This window comes from Poecilia reticulata, chromosome 2 (genome assembly GCF_904066995.2).
Source record: "Poecilia reticulata chromosome 2, P_reticulata-male-v2, whole genome shotgun sequence".
NCBI lineage: Eukaryota > Metazoa > Chordata > Actinopteri > Cyprinodontiformes > Poeciliidae > Poecilia > Poecilia reticulata.
The window spans coordinates 2,964,552-2,979,849 of NC_088831.1; the positions used below are offsets into that span (position 1 = coordinate 2,964,552).

The 15,298-nt window shown below is 40.8% G+C and overlaps 3 protein-coding genes across 4 annotated transcripts; 1 reads left to right on the forward strand and 2 right to left on the reverse strand.

Annotated features, from left to right (window-relative positions):
• Positions 1-433: 433 nt before the first annotated feature.
• On the reverse strand, positions 434-4,257 carry LOC103473380 (cyclin-Y-like protein 1). The gene is made up of 10 exons (XM_008423578.3): positions 3,406-4,257; positions 3,248-3,322; positions 3,141-3,175; positions 2,330-2,430; positions 2,182-2,217; positions 1,808-1,859; positions 1,617-1,736; positions 1,359-1,525; positions 1,115-1,277; positions 434-1,026 (listed from the first exon to the last, which is right to left on the reverse strand). Exons 1-10 carry the CDS (start codon positions 3,563-3,565, stop codon positions 910-912), a joined length of 1,026 nt encoding a protein of 341 aa, XP_008421800.1. The 5' UTR covers positions 3,566-4,257; the 3' UTR covers positions 434-909.
• Positions 4,258-4,726: 469 nt separating this feature from the next.
• Positions 4,727-6,074, forward strand: mettl21a (methyltransferase 21A, HSPA lysine). Its single transcript, XM_008423617.3, has 3 exons — positions 4,727-5,110; positions 5,193-5,304; positions 5,605-6,074. The coding sequence occupies exons 1-3, from the start codon at positions 4,964-4,966 to the stop codon at positions 6,000-6,002; spliced, it is 657 nt and encodes a 218-aa protein (XP_008421839.2). The 5' UTR covers positions 4,727-4,963; the 3' UTR covers positions 6,003-6,074.
• LOC103473381 (cyclic AMP-responsive element-binding protein 1-like) lies at positions 6,043-12,325 on the reverse strand. Of its 2 annotated transcripts, XM_008423603.3 has the most exons (9): positions 12,048-12,325; positions 11,880-11,961; positions 9,511-9,597; positions 9,260-9,406; positions 9,089-9,186; positions 8,873-9,012; positions 8,605-8,787; positions 8,313-8,466; positions 6,043-8,216 (listed from the first exon to the last, which is right to left on the reverse strand). In XM_008423603.3, the coding sequence occupies exons 3-9, from the start codon at positions 9,595-9,597 to the stop codon at positions 8,072-8,074; spliced, it is 954 nt and encodes a 317-aa protein (XP_008421825.1). In that variant the 5' UTR covers positions 11,880-11,961; positions 12,048-12,325; the 3' UTR covers positions 6,043-8,071. The 2 variants fall into 2 exon arrangements, with proteins under 2 accessions (XP_008421825.1, XP_008421816.1); XM_008423594.3 differs by lacking the exon at positions 11,880-11,961 and having other exon boundaries at positions 12,048-12,323.
• Between the last annotated feature and the right edge of the window lie 2,973 nt (positions 12,326-15,298).

Below are 15,298 nucleotides of genomic sequence, written 5' to 3' on the forward strand. Positions count from 1 at the left end.
CATCTGACTACTTGAAATTGATAAAACTTCAACACAGATGTCAAACTTTATTCAGCTCAAAGTTTGCAAAACTAGTGATTTGGAATTGATCCAGAACAATTAACTTAGTGTGCTAAATGTTTTAAAAGTTAGCAAAAATTCTAAACTGCTAAAGAAGTAACTCTGCTATTAGCTCATTAGCAGAACTGCACCCACCTGGATCCTTAGGGAACGCAAACACTTTAGTCAATTGTACCTAATTACAACACACTATTCAAGACAAGGTTATTAATATTTATAAAAAATTTAAACTTCATACATTGCAGAATTTATTTACTTATTAAAGTAAAATTAATTTCACAATATATCCACAATCCATTGTTGTGGCTCTTCTTTCAGTCATCTACGTTTTGAATATAAAAAAAACCAAAACACCTGAACACACTTTTCCACCTAACTTGAAACAGCGAGTGAAATTTATTTGAATTAAATAAAGTCTGGTACATTTCACAGCTATAGGAGCCTACACAGTAAGCAGAATGTCTTGTTGTCCGTATGCAGAACTACGCCACAGGGTAGTCCGTGACAGTTTTTGTCGCATAAATACTGCCGGGGACATGATGGCAGCAGCCAGATATTGCTCCCCATTACATAATAATAATAATAAGAAAAAGGAGATACAAAGAAACTTGTGCGACTTTAGGAAGCATTTATACTGTTGTCCTCCAATATACGTCACCAAATCGTCATGCTTTGAAAAGAAAACCACTGAAGTTTTTTTTTAATTAACACAACGACATGATTAATTAATGTTATAGTGTTGTATATTTAGCCTCTAAAATTAACAATTAATCTCTCAAGGATGTTTGTCTTCTCTAAAATCGTTTCTCAGTAGTTCCATCCAGTTAGGAAGATCAATGATCGACCGATTCAGGAAAGCACCGCCTGAGAGTTCTTGATACCGATCATATTATCTGCACTCATTGACCTCCTCATGGAAGATTTGCTCAAGTCCTTGTACTTGTCTTCACACAGCCTGGATATGGCCTACGGAAAGTGTAAGCACAAAACTTTCAGTACCCGGAAACAAGGCCAAAAGGGACAGCAAAGAAAAAAAAAGAAACACTTTACACACCTCCAGTTTCTGGGCTCGCTTGTTGCTGAGTGGCTCCAGAGGGAAGCTGAGGTTGTTGTCATCGGCCAGAGAGCGCAGGTCAAAGTAATACTTGGCATAGACGCTAGCCGGAACGTTGATGTTAAACTGCAGCAGCTCCAAGAAGTGACGCTCCATCTCATTCCTGACCAACGCAAAGATCTCATCAGTTGTTTCAGAACTAAAGTCCTTCTTAAAAGAAAGCCAGATGAGGAGCAGCACTCACATGTCCTCTACTGTGATATCCTTTAGGATCTGGCAATAATCGACGTTCCAGACGGCCTGGTCGTCCCAGACTTTGGATGCTAGCAAGATGGCGCCAAGAACAATCCGCTTCCAGTTGGAGGGACAAATGTCTATCTCAGCATAGGTCAAAAGCCTTTCAAGGTACACCTGAAAGGAGACAAATCATCCAAATGGGAATATCACTGTCCCAAACTGTGAAACCTTCCATCTTACATATAGAAATACAAGACGTGCTTACCAGAGTAACAATGGCGCACTCGGCGGTGAGCTGCGCCGAGCTGAAGAGCGTTCTGATGAAGCGGTAGATGAGTTTGTGTTCGGGATCAACCACAGAATAATCATCTGGAACCTTTTCTCTCTGTTGGGAGGGAGACTCATTTTCATCAGATCCCACTGAACAAGTAAACTAACATTTGGTTAGAGACTTACCGACAGAGGGTGCTTCTTCTCATCGAATATATCCAGCGAGCGGTTGGAATCTCTGCAGAAACAGCAGTATGATGACTAAATGGTACAATATATCCAGAACCACAAAGAGCTAAACTTTTAAATGTCAAGAGTTGTCTTTAAAAATGGGACAAACAAGAAATACCATAAACCAACTGTACTTGTGGTGGTTAAAGATCCTCACTAAGAATATTTATAACTGCCTAGCCAATCAGCACCAAGCAAAATATACGGTGCTTCCTGGATTGGCTGCTTTGCAAACGCCAGCATGTCAAGTAGCATTTTGTGGGAGTATTTTTAGCTTTCAGCTTGTTGTAAGAAGAGGAATACATGACAGCATTCCAAACTTTTCCTACCTGTTTTTGATGTGATAGTATATGGCCAAAGCAACACTGGAAAAGACAGAATTAATAAAAATAAAACATGAGGAGAAAAAAAAAAAGCTTCCATCATATCTCTGCATCTATTAGTAACTTTTTGAACGAAAGGGGTGAGAATGCTCACCATCTGATGGTGCTCTTAAGGTTCGGCTGGCTGACTGTGCTGTCGTCGATAAAAATTGTTGAACAAGAGCTGTATTTTTTAGTCAGGAGTCCTGGGGACATCTGAAACGTTAACAACAATCAGCATTTAAACAAGGATTTTTCAAGTTGACAAAGTCCTAGCTTATTTACATGCGTATTTCCCTTTACCAAACATCTCCATCAAGCATTATCAAATGCTTACTTTCTGCTTTATGCTGATGATACTGTGATTTAATGCACATCAACTAGTCCTAAGCATTAGATAAAACTGGGCTACCATTTGTGTTGGGGAGAAAATTCAAATGGTCCTGAATTTAGGGAGATCCACCTGCATGTCAAACCGATCTTATCCACCGATCTTTTCTACCTCTGCAAATATCTGAAAATCAGCCACAGTCCCCTTCAGCTGTACCATGGGAGAGGGCCGACTGAGATGCCCGCCCAGCGGGTCATGCCTGCACATGCACGGTTAATAGCAGTCACCCCACTGTTACCAACATAGAGACTATGTCGCTATATTTAGTCATTTTTCAGAAAAAAAAAAGCAAAAATCATTAACGGACAAAATCTGAATCATCAGGTCAAGAGATCTGGTGATCGACCAATCACTGCAATCGGTGCACCCAATTTTGATGTTATGTTATGATCATCTGAAATATTTAGACATAAGACGAACAACTGAAATCAGTTTTTGAATCATGCTTATGGTAAGAAAGAAATTATACATTTGATAAAAAAATTTGCCTCAGGTTTATTTTGGGGGTTTCCGAAGGTTAAATTGATGCACTTACATGGTTCATGTAGTTGCTTTTCCTTTTTTCCCGCACTAGAATAAGACAAAACGAGTCAGACAGGCAAGTAGATAATAACCAAACACTATACACAGAGGAATACCGACCATCCGTCTGGGACTTGTTGAGGAAGAGGGTGCTGGCTCTGGGATGGTCTGATGGGTTCGCCTCCTGGGCCAATTCTGTTGCAAAGAAAACATTTCATTGAACAAATGGTGACACGTTAACATCAGAGGGTATTCTCCTGCCCACGACCCAAACCAACCATCAGGGAGCTCCCTGTCGCTGATGTGCTGCAGGTAGGTGCCCGTGTCCTCACTCACGTCCTCTGTGGTGGTGATGGGACACTCGTCCAGGTCCACATGTCTCCGGTGGAGTTTTGGACTCTCTCCTGGAGAGAAGCAGCAGGACACAGAGCCTCCCATTGCTGACCTACAGCTGTCCTGCTGCAGCCAGAGCTGGTTCCCATATAACTAAAGCTGGGCCTCCTGCTGACAACGTTGCACTGCAGGGCTCAAAGTTCAACCTAAACCTTTTAGGAAGGAAGGGGGGTCGCTTAAAAACACATAACACCTTTAGATGGGTTTTATATCAGTTTCATGGCACCAAACATTCAGCTTAGTGAAAATTTGACTCTCTAGCTGCAGAATGGGGAGCATGGAACCACTAAGGTTTCTGCACAGACAGCTGACATATTCAGGGCGTCTGCATGCTTTTCCCTGGATTTGCATGGATGAAACCACCAGTTTCCCAACAATAACTATTTATAATACAATCTGATTGAACAAAGCGGAGTTTCTAGTGATACAGCAGTCCCAGGCACTTCTGTCTGCCTCCATGGCTATCCGGCTAACGCTTAGTTCTACCCAGCTCGGCTGCTCCCCCTTCCCAGGAATAATGGATCAATCCATGTCCGCTGCAGCCGCAGGACCTGCCTCAGTACCGGGCTGATCCACCGGAAGAGAACACGGACTCAGCAGCTGGAAAAATATCCAAACATAACGGGGAGCACAGGAAGGAAGCGCCTATTAATAATACACAGAACGTCCATCTCGTCGCATTTGCAGGAGACACGTCCTCTACGTCACAGCGGTGGTAGCGTAGCAGCTGCGTTCAGAAGCAGCTTCCGAATTTTGGATTTCAAAATAAAATGCCGTGTGCCTAATGTGTTCACTCAAAGGTCATTTTATTGGAGATACAATGTGCAAGCAGCTGGATATCACACATTGTGAATCAGCAATGAGAAAAAAGTGATGCTTTCAGAATTAAAATCACTTTTTGAATGAATCTTTAACATGAAATTTGGTAAAACTTGCTGTCTGACAAAATATCAATCACTATATTCAGCTTTAGTCATCTTATATCGACTTAATTACTATGATTTTATTCTGAATACGCAGTGTCAATGAAACGGAAGCGACAACGTTTCAAAGCTAATTGATTTATGTTTGATTTAATGAAGAGACCACGCCTCTCGAACGGCCTTCAGAAAAACACGCTGTCTCATTGGATAATATTATTTAAGGTGTAACGTAATTGGTCGACTCGTTCATCAATGGGACTACATTCGGACGGCTTTGTGCAGTGATAGTACATGTTTAATCTAACAAGAGACATTTTATTGTGATATATGTTCGGTGTGAACCGAAGTCCGTATTTGTAGTGGACCGGTACCGAAACATCAGTAAAACTAAACAAGTTTACACCTAAAAGTGGACAGGTGCTGATGTTAAAAAGTAACAGAAGATGGCACTACTGAGTCAGTAAGCTATCAAGATGCGAGAAGAAGAGTTTTCACACTGGCTTTGTTATTTGTTTGAAACATGGCTCTTGTTCCTTATGAAGAAAACCCACTTCCTGCACTTTCCAAACTCCATAACTCCTCAGCACATTTCCGTTTTGCAAACCAGGAGCTCCGTCTGGCTCAGGACTGGAAGAGGCTCGGGGTGGCTGCAGTTGTCTGGGATGCAGTAAGTGACTCACTGCGCCGCAACTCCATGGGGTTCGGGAGAAATCTGCAATAATATCCCCCCCACCTCTCCTCCCTTCCAGGCGGTTGTTATGTGTGTGTATCTGGAGCTGGGAGCAGTGGAGCTACAGGGGAAGAAGGTCGTTGAACTGGGAGCTGGGACTGGACTGGTGGGGATTGTGGCAGCTCTGCTGGGCAAGTTCATAGCTGACTGATTGGCGTTTTCCAATGCCAGTACCCAAGCCGATATTTAGCACTTTGTTAGTTTAGGTTTACACCTAACAAAGTCTTATGTTATGTCTTTAAAAGCAGATAAATATTATTTTTCAAAATGCTGCTATATATATTAGAATACAAATACAAGATAATTGCTTAGGGGTTGTGGCAGTGTTCATGTTTTTAAAAATGAAGGTATTTAAAGTGTACCTCATAGCATTTGTCTGATGATTATTAAAAAATGACTTAATAATTCATAAAACATCCATTTTTTCCCAGGTGCTCATGTGACCATCACAGACAGGAAGCCTGCCCTGGAGTTCCTGTCCGCCAACGTTGCAGCCAACCTTCCCCCACCAGCCGGTGACTTGGTGGTGGTCTCGGAGCTGACCTGGGGTCAGGGCCTGGAGCGTTTCCCAGAAGGAGGATTTGACGTGGTTCTGGGAGCGGACATCATTTACCTGGAGGAGACCTTTTCCTCCCTGCTGCAGACCCTGGAGCATTTATGCTCGGACAGCACCGTTGTTTTGCTGGCCTGCAAGATCCGCTACGAACGGGATGCGCGCTTCCTGAGCATGCTGAGGCACAGCTTCACTGTGGAGGAGGTCCACTACGACAAAGACAGGGACATCCGTCTGTACAAGGCGTCCAGACTCCCTAGAAGAAGGGATTTATGACAAGTCAAATTTATATTTTACAAAGCAATCCAGGAGGGTTTAAGAGAATAAAAAAAAGAGCAAGAACATTTATTTTCAGCTGCCAAAACTCTCATTTATATGGCTCTAACATAAACGCACTGTTATACATGTTAATGTTAACATTTAGAAAATGTGAATAAAAAAATTTAAAAGCAACATAAAAAAAACAATTTATGACCATACATAAGAGTACAATATGGCATTCTGTTTCATGAAAATAACAGCTTTGTTCTGATTTGGTCTCACTTTACATTGCGTTTTCAGGGTTTCATGAAATTTGGACCAAATCCCGTCTTTAACCAAACACCCATCTGCGTTTGGTTCAGGGAGCAGTTAGCTCCGAGCCTTTCAAATTTTATTTTGAAATGTCTCAGGATTGTAAAAGCAAGGAAAGTGCACACACTGCTTTGTTTTCTTACAGACCCCTCAGGTGAGAGGGGGAGACATGGGGGCCTTTATTAAAAAGTTCCTGTCCAGGATAAAATGGAACGTTAAACTGCAGAGCCTCATCTTCCCTCCCAAACTATCCAAATAAGGAACCAGGCATGTTGTACATTATAAAACGAGCAAACAGATTATCCAGGGAGCTTACAAATAAAGTTATGAATAAAGTACACCCGCTAAATCTTCAGGTATTTTTTTTACCAGGTTCTAATAGTATTTATACAGATTAAGACCAGAAAAAGTAAACTTTTTAATTACAAAAAAAAAAAATAAAGGTAAAACTGTAATATTAGGAAGATGATGCAAATCTGAGAACTACATGAAATATGTATTAAAATGAGGAATGTTGAGCATTTTGTGAAGTTATGCTTTGGTATCTTTTTAACAAATACGGAATTGCATCATTTTAAAAAGCATAAAATTATTAGCAGGACTTTGAACAGTCTATGTAGAAGAGGAAAAAAAACTGGCAAGTTAGATGACTTTTCATTTTAACTGTGTCTATTCTCATATTATGAGTTTATTCTTGTAATTAAAAAAGTATTCTCTTAGACTGACCCTAATAGTCATATACTTAAAAAACAATGTCATTTATCAAAGTTAGGGCCCAATTTTAAAAGTTGAGTTAAAAACCAAGTACACCAACTGTTAAGCACGGTGGTGGAGGGGTGATTATTTGGGCCTGCTGACATGCGAGGTCACCTGTCGGAACTGTCATTGGGCTACATTTCCTCATTATTTATCCATTTTTCTGCATTAAATTATGACTTTTTCAAATTAGATTAATTTAAATAACTTTTGAACCTGATAAAAAAAGCCCTACCAATTATGTCTGAATACAGAAAAAAAAAACTAATTTACAGGTGTACCTTTAACTTTACTATATGCAGATATTCATTTTTATTGCAAAAGGTCTTTTAAGTGAAAAAAAAAGTTAAAAGTTTTAAAAATAAATGTTCATGAGTTTTTTAAATTCACTTAACAAAAAAGAAAAAAAACATTGCGCTATCATCAAAATGATTTAGCTTTAATATTTTTATGTTCTAGAAAAAAGACAAATGGTGTCTCAAATGTTTCCCAATTTCAATACTGTAATTTTAAAGCTGCATTTTACAGTTCATATTTAGCTGTTTGTCCTAAAAAGGCATATGTAGAAAAAAAAAATTAAAACATGGCGTCACAGAAGCAAATAAACTGAGAATAAACAAATACAAGTCAGAGACAAAACGACCCACCTACAGTTCATAGCGTGATTAGGTAACAGATTAATGCAAGTTAGGAATACAAACGTAACCTCTGAGTTATCCGAGTGACCGGCATTTTGGGAGGTGGCTGATGTCACTTTCTCCTTGCTGGTGATTCAGCCCAGCTTGATTGGGCCCCAGTGACTGGAATGCTTTCCATGAGCTCTGAAACGTTCCCTGTCCTCTTATGAAGGAAAAGCAATGCGTAAAGAGGGACAGGTGTGTTTTATGTCTCAGTAATTCCCACTGTCAGATTTATCAGCAGTTTTTTTTTTTTTTGTAAGAAAGCAGGAAACGTAGAAAAGGAGGAGTGGCTTCTGGGTGCGGCTCTGAGCGGAGTCTCTGTACATGGGGGGCGCTCTACTCTGATTTGTGGCAGTACAAGTCTTTGAGGGCTTTGAGCTCCTCGATGAGGGTTTTGTTCTGGTTCTCCAGTACAGCCACGCGGTTCTCCAAACACTTCACATACTCCTTCTTCTTCCTGCGACACTCCCGGGCTGCCTCCCTGTGTCACACACACAGCCCAATAAAGTTTTGTATTACTTAAAAAAAAACAACAAAACAAAAAAAAATGTTATCACTTCAAAACGGTAACCAGCACCTGTTTTTCATTAACCGGACCTCCCTTTTCCGTGTGACTTCCTCTGTACCACCTCCTGTTCCCAACGCAGGAGACGCTGCCATGACGACGCCCGGCGTGATGGTGCTGGTTGGAGCTGTCCGGATCTGATAGGCCTGGACGTCACCAGAAGCAGCTGATTGGAGGAAACCGACAGACATGCTGGATACGTTTGAAACAAACAGGAAGTGGCGCAGCGCCGTGACGACGGATCGAGTCAGTGAAACACAGTGAAGTTGCTGGGTAAACTAGCAGAGGGTGTCCTTGGTTTCACCTTGAACGACGACCTGGTTGCTGGGGACGAGGATCTGCTGGCCATCGCTAGTCTGGGCGTACTGCAGGATGGTGGTGCCAGGCTGCGAGGCGGCGGCGTTGGCCATGGTGAGGGTTTGCAGGCCCTGGACCCCGTCTGTGCCGTTGCTGGCCAGCTGGATGGCCCCTCCCTGCGTGATGGCAACTGTAGGGGGAACCACCGCTTCAGCTTCCACAGATCACACCTGAACCACCCCACACACACCCCACCATCTCACGATTAAACTTACTGTACTGCCCACTGCTGGTCTGATAGATGGGGGTGGGCATGGTAACCGTGGTGATGGCTGGACCGGAGTCGTCTTCAGATTTCTCCTCCTCGATGCGAGGCACGGCGGGAGCGTCAGACGACAGGTCGTTGAGAATCTTCCTGTTTGGGAGGATCAGAGCAGACGATGAAGGTTTGGTGCTGAAACATCAGAGAAGTCTTCCTCTTCCTCTCTGACCTGTAGGACGGCCGTCTGGACAGAATCTCTCTCCTTTTCTGAGAATCCGTGACGCTGTCCACAGACTCCTGGGAGTCCTCGCTCTCCACAGTGGAGATCTGGAAGAGCAGAGGGCTTTGAGTGGCAGAGGCCTGGTCAGGTGTGGCGAGGCGAGGCGAGTTAGCGGCGTACCTGAACGGCCTGGACTTGAGGCGACTGGATGACGGAGGGCTGAGCCGCCTGGATCACGCCGTGTACCTGCACCGTCTGACCGTTGGGGAGCTGCACGATGGTGACCCCTGGGCTGCTGGAGGTCAGCTGGCCTGCTGTAATGGACGCCTGCAGACAGAGTGGCATGCCAACGGCTCGGCTTTAACAAACCAACAAGAGCAGTGGTCTGGAAGTCGGCCATGATGGACAGAGGGAAGGCAGGAGGGGATTACCTGGGCGAGGGTGATCTGTTGCGCCTCGGACTCAGAGACTGCTGCTTCGCCGCTCTGCTGCACCTCTGAACTGGCTTCCATCTTCATCTGGAATCAGCAGCGAACAGAAACATTACATCAGGTCCTACAGAGCAGTGAGAAAGTATTCGCTCCCCCCTTACATGTTTGGTTTGTGTACCAGGAAGAGTTCAGAGAAAGAAGCGCTCCAAACCAACCTGAGTTTAAAATGCAAACTACTGCTGATCAAAACCAAAACCTCCCCATGATTCACCCTCTTACAGGTAGAAGAAAACTACTGAGGATTCAACATGGTGGTGGCAGTGTGGTGCTCTGGGACTGCTTTGCTTCACTATGAATTCTCCTCAGCAGAAAAATGGCAGAAAAGACATTTTCTGCGAATTTTCAGTTTGTTTCACAAACTGAAAATTTATGGGTTCGTGAATAAATCTGGTGTGTTTCCACCAACAAACCTTGATTTTAATTTGGTTTAAGTCCAGTTTCACGGCGGTACAGCTCTGAAACCGAATCAAGATCTTTTTAAAACTGAAAGAAGTTTGGCATATTCCACAGACCCTTCAAAATAAAACTCTTTTGGGACAGTCGGCTGATATTATTAGTGGAGTTATATGCTGTACAGAAAATGTAAATAATAATAAAAGGTAAGCTTGAAAAATCAACAATACGCCAATTGGTGCCACTATAACTGAAGTATTTACATTATTATTATTATTATTAATAAAACAATCCTGTACGTGGGTTTTAATCATCAATGTATTACTAAGTGAGATATTTGAGATATTATCATTAATTCATAACGTCCTGAAATCTTTAAGGAAATCAAGTGCTTAGTTTTAATCAGGAAATCTGTCAATAACATCAATGAAATATATATAGGAATGATTACTTATACTTTTTAATCATATTTTTCCCCACATTATGACACACACTACAAGCTAACAAGATCATAATATATCAAGACCATAATATCAACTTCCAAAAAAAGCTGCTATTACTATTTTATACAATCACAAATAAATCTTCCAAAACTACTTTAGCCTAAAATATTATTAAAATTAATATAATTATAGAAACTCTACAGGCAGATCATATAGACCTACTTTTTCAATAATCATTTTAAAGTATTTTGCTAGTATTATTTTTATTGTCGTTTCATTGCTACTATGAAGCACTAAGATAGCCCAATGGTTTGCTGCAATATGTTGATTCCTCCTTCTCTATCCATTATTTATATACAATAAGTAAGAACATGACTCAATATTTAAGTAAGGCAGGCGGAAAAGTGAAAAAGCCAGTTGTGAGCATGCTTTTACTCGGGAAAAATGTGATGCCATCTGGTGGACAAATCTTGTCGTGGTGAAAACTTAAAAAGGTTAAATATATACATAAAACTACAATTGGCAAGAAATAAATAGCACGTCTACAATAGAAGGCTAATAATAGGCTGAAAACCTGAATAATTCTGCACTTTTCAGTCGCTCCAAAACTGGTACTTCATTTGATGGGTGTTTATTACATATTTCCATCTCGTCCGGTTCAAAAATCATAATAGCAATGACGTCATTGATACCTGTGTTACAATTTTAACATTCTATGTTGGCGGCAGTAAGAACAATCGTTAGCGCATTTGGGATTTTCCCTCAAAGCTTTTATAAACACAACACAGCTTGAAACAATCAGGAAAACCCGGTGATAAAGTTGCGTCCACATTGCTCTGTCCTACTGTACAGTAAACTGCCCAGCAGTTTGGAAATGTTGAGTTCTGGCTCTGACGGAGGGTGTGGTTTAGCTTTGCGGACTGCAGAAAAACACAGTTAAAACATTTGCACCAAAGTTCACCTGAGCTACATGAAAACTTGGCAAAAACTGCTGAATGGCGTTTTAAAAACTATGCATTATTTTATTTCTAGCCTGCAGCTAAATGAACAACTTGGGATAGCATTGCTATTAATGTTAGCATGCTATGTGGCTAACATCACTGCAATGAATGACGCTAGAGTCTAGCAAAAGTTCATTTATGATACATTAATACTCCAGTTACTTAGCCTTAATGTTAATCTATATCTCAATGTTTAGAGCCTGGTGTTATCGTTTCAATGTAGCTTTCCCTGAAGCCGTGTTAGCCGATACCGCTATTTTGCTAGCTGGAAGCTTGCATGGAGGGAAATGTCTGCATGCCAGTTTTTTTTTTTTTAAACAACAGGACACATTTACTACTTTATTTCATCCGTCATAAGCCATTACTGGTTGAAAATAAGGCTATGTTAACGTTGAAGAGCAATGTGGTTCAGAAACTAATTCCTGTGCATTTTTATTGAATTAAATAATAAAACCCACTCCCACATTAATACCTATGTCTCAGCCTGCAGAGACTGACTCATTTTGTGAGCCTCCGCCGCTGCAACAGCCGCCGCCATGATCTCTTTGTTGGCCCTGTGCGGAAATTTGGCTACAAATATCGTCAGCGGGCAGCCATATATATTATCTGTTTAGCAAACATCGGACGCGTGTCCTCTTACCAACACAGACTCGCTTCGTCACTCCCGGGTCTACGGAGCTCCACTTTTATTCAGACCGACACGTAAGAGACCGCGTCAGGCTACACCTCCGTCGCGTCACCGAGAACAACAACACGGAGAGGAGGACGAGGCAGACGACGACAGCGAAGGATCAACTCTGGCGAGAGGATCCGAGGGTCGGCGGGTGATACCGAAAAGTTACGGAAAATGCCGACTGGAGGCCCCACGAAGATAACCGAGAATGTAGCTTTTACTTAAAGTGAGCTAGTTAATTTTTAACGTTTCATGTTTTTTCTCGAAAAATAAAAAATATTTATTCTTCCTTCTACTGCCATCTACTGGAGTGGAGTGAGGACTGGGACGCTAAAAGTGCACCAAAAATTACAAGCTAAAGTGTTTAGTTTTAAAACGAATAAAATGTTTCTCTGTCCTCTGCATTATTTTTCGTCGTCTTAATGGTCCACACTGAGCGATAGAAAAACATCTTGTATAGGCAAAATTTATCCATTTAACTAAGTGTATTTCATTTAAAGGGAAAGGAAACCTTTTTAGCAGTTGGTAGAGGTACATGCATTGCAAGCTGGGTCGTGGTGGCGACAATTTAAGACTAGAATAGAAATACACAAACATTAGGTTTCATAAAATAAACCGTTGAGCTGTAGTTGCAATTATTGGCCATGTGATGGCAGCAAAATCTTTCCTTATTTCCGTTTTCTGCTTCAGTCGCGTCAAATTACTTTAATCCTCGCCTAATATGACCAAATACATGTGAATCATCCTTCAAATGCTTGACAGGCTTTGTATTAGCAGGTTACTTGAATGAGAAGACCACGGCTGCATTATTTATCAGGTAATAAACCGCAACATGCTTGCTCTTCCTGTGCTTGTTGACTTGAGCCATGAAATGTGCTCATTAACTCTCACCACTCGGTGCATGAGGATGCTTTCTGCGGGAATGAAATTGGTCCTAAGCAGCTACAGCTGGTCCAAATCCTGCGAGGACAGGAATAGGATTTCAGTCCAATTTATGGCCATCATTTATATGTACGAGGTCATTCCAGGCGCCCTGCATACACACCAGCAACACTTGTGGATGTGCTCAGCCTCTCCTCCTGGCTGATTTACTCCATCAATGTGGAAATAATCTTGATCTGACCTTGCTGTTAAAAAAAATAGCTTGAAATAAAATCTTAAAATCTGCACTTTCCAGCCCTGATAATGAAGCACCTGGTTATCATTGAGAGCTCACAGCAAATCTGATAAACATCCATCACCAGGCTGCCTTTATTTCTACTGCGAGAGTGCATGTCAGAAACTTGATTGTGCATTGATTTCCGGTAATGATGACCACCAGCTAGGATAGCCTTAGCTAACCATAATTAGCCCAGCACCAGAGGAGAGCTTCCACTTTTTATCAATGAATGTTGCACCTGGAGATTCTCTGTTGCAAATATGCATGTTTTCAGTTTAATTACATTTTGACCATTCATTCACAGGAAAAATGAATGAATGACTCAACTGCACCTTTCTGTGTGCCTGCAGCTGTGGTTTAGTCATAGCGACTAAAATAGGGAATACATTCAAAATAAAATAAAAAATTACCTTAATTTTCTTGAAGAAAACTGAAGTTTTTTTTTTCCTTTAAATATTATCCATGTGCCGTCTTCCAAGGTGGTGTAAGGGTGGGTTTATTAAGCCCAAGTATTAATAGAAATGTTTAAAAGTTCTAAGTTAGACTTGCTCTGAGTCATTTAGTACAAAAAATATACAAAAAACTTTAATATTTTTAAAAAATTACTGCAAAATAATAAAAAAGACTGATATCATCAATTTCCTAGTTAAGGTAGATCAAAGCACTGCACAGACCTGCAGAAATTTAAAAATGGGCTCTATAATTTGTTTTTCTATTGATTCTGCTTATGTTAAAATAGTAAGTATTTTGTAAACACCTATAAACTTCTGTTCTAAGTTTTAACAAGACAATTCCAAGGAAAAGCAAGGAAAACACCTAAAAGTCAGAAGTTTGATTTGTAAAACTTAAACCGTTCCTGAATTTTGCAACCAAAATAAAAATTCTGTGGTGCTACTTTAGAAATATTTGCAAGGAAATTTGCAATATTTTTGTTATAATTTCAGAATATTTGCTCTCATGTCCGCTCACGTATGACAGCAAATGTGACAAGAGGTGAAAGAGAAAATGCAAGAGAAAACTTTGCATTTTGTGCAGTTGTGTTTCCTAATATGTCAGAATTATTTTACAAATATCTTTCTGACATATTCTGACAGAACATGCTTAGCATTTAGAAATTAATCAAGTCTGATGCGTATGTTACATATCACATTTTTATACTTTAATGGGTAAAGCACAACCCATATATGGAGGCCTCAGTCCTTGACGTCACAGGTTCAAATCCAGGCCTGATGTCTTCCCACATCTCTCATTACACACCTTCCTGTCTGACCACTTTCACATAAAGGCCACTCGAGCCAATAAAATCTTCAAAAAATAAAAAAGTGACAAAGAAATTGTCCTGTTGTGCATCTGTTGATGGACCCCAATGGAGAGAGACAGAGGGAGCTTGTAGATGAATGTTTTAATGAAATTAACTAACAAAAACCAAAGGGAACACAGGAAGCCAGAGTCAAACAAAAACAAGAAACTAAGATCAAAGAGAAAAAAAAAAACATCAGAGAAGCCAGGTGGTGCTAACAGGCTATGACTGTGTTTAGCAGGAGGAATCAGCAAGGAGTGTGAGCAGGAGAAAGGTTGAAATACGTTGAGGTTGAAAGTTGGAACAAAAGACCTGGGCTGATGGGCTAACGGGTTGCAGGTGTGAGGGAACAGAGAGAGAAAATGAATCAAAGAGTAACAAGGAATCACTAAGAAGAACTGAACTAATGTAAAAGAGAAACCAAACTGATCTAATCAAAGATGGACACTAAGGAACACAGAATAATAACAAAACGAAAACCAAATAATCAAACCAACCCAGGATGTGACAGAAATACAGTTTCCTCCAGGTGGGATTTAGTATCACTCCATGCTTTTGACCATTGTTGCAGTAAATGTGCAATAAACTCATAGTTGCGTATAAAACAAATGTGGGCATTTGTTGATTTTGCGTGATCAACATGATCTCAGAAATACAAAAAACTGGAGGGACAGTTAAATAATAAATAGTATCATACTATTTATACTGGCCAAGTATTTACTTGATACCAAACGCAGCTCTACGTGTTTGGCATGATTT

Bases quoted from the DNA above. Each gene is read 5' to 3' on its own strand.
- LOC103473380 (XM_008423578.3), bottom strand. From the start codon at position 3,565: ATGGGAGGCTCTGTGTCCTGCTGCTTCTCTCCAGGAGAGAGTCCAAAA. The intron at 2,431-3,140 runs GTAAGTGCATCA...TTAACGTTTCAG, and splicing joins AAAGCAACTACATGAACCAT to ATGTCCCCAGGACTCCTGAC. The intron at 1,737-1,807 runs GTAAGTCTCTAA...CCCTCCCAACAG, and splicing joins AGAAGAAGCACCCTCTGTCG to AGAGAAAAGGTTCCAGATGA.
- mettl21a (XM_008423617.3), top strand. From the start codon at position 4,964: ATGGCTCTTGTTCCTTATGAAGAAAACCCACTTCCTGCACTTTCCAAA. The intron at 5,111-5,192 runs GTAAGTGACTCA...CCTCCCTTCCAG, and splicing joins CTGCAGTTGTCTGGGATGCA to GCGGTTGTTATGTGTGTGTA. The intron at 5,305-5,604 runs GCAAGTTCATAG...ATTTTTTCCCAG, and splicing joins GATTGTGGCAGCTCTGCTGG to GTGCTCATGTGACCATCACA.
- LOC103473381 (XM_008423603.3), bottom strand. From the start codon at position 9,597: ATGAAGATGGAAGCCAGTTCAGAGGTGCAGCAGAGCGGCGAAGCAGCA. The intron at 9,407-9,510 runs GTAATCCCCTCC...CTCTGTCTGCAG, and splicing joins AACAGATCACCCTCGCCCAG to GCGTCCATTACAGCAGGCCA. The intron at 8,788-8,872 runs GTAAGTTTAATC...TTCCCCCTACAG, and splicing joins GACCAGCAGTGGGCAGTACA to TTGCCATCACGCAGGGAGGG.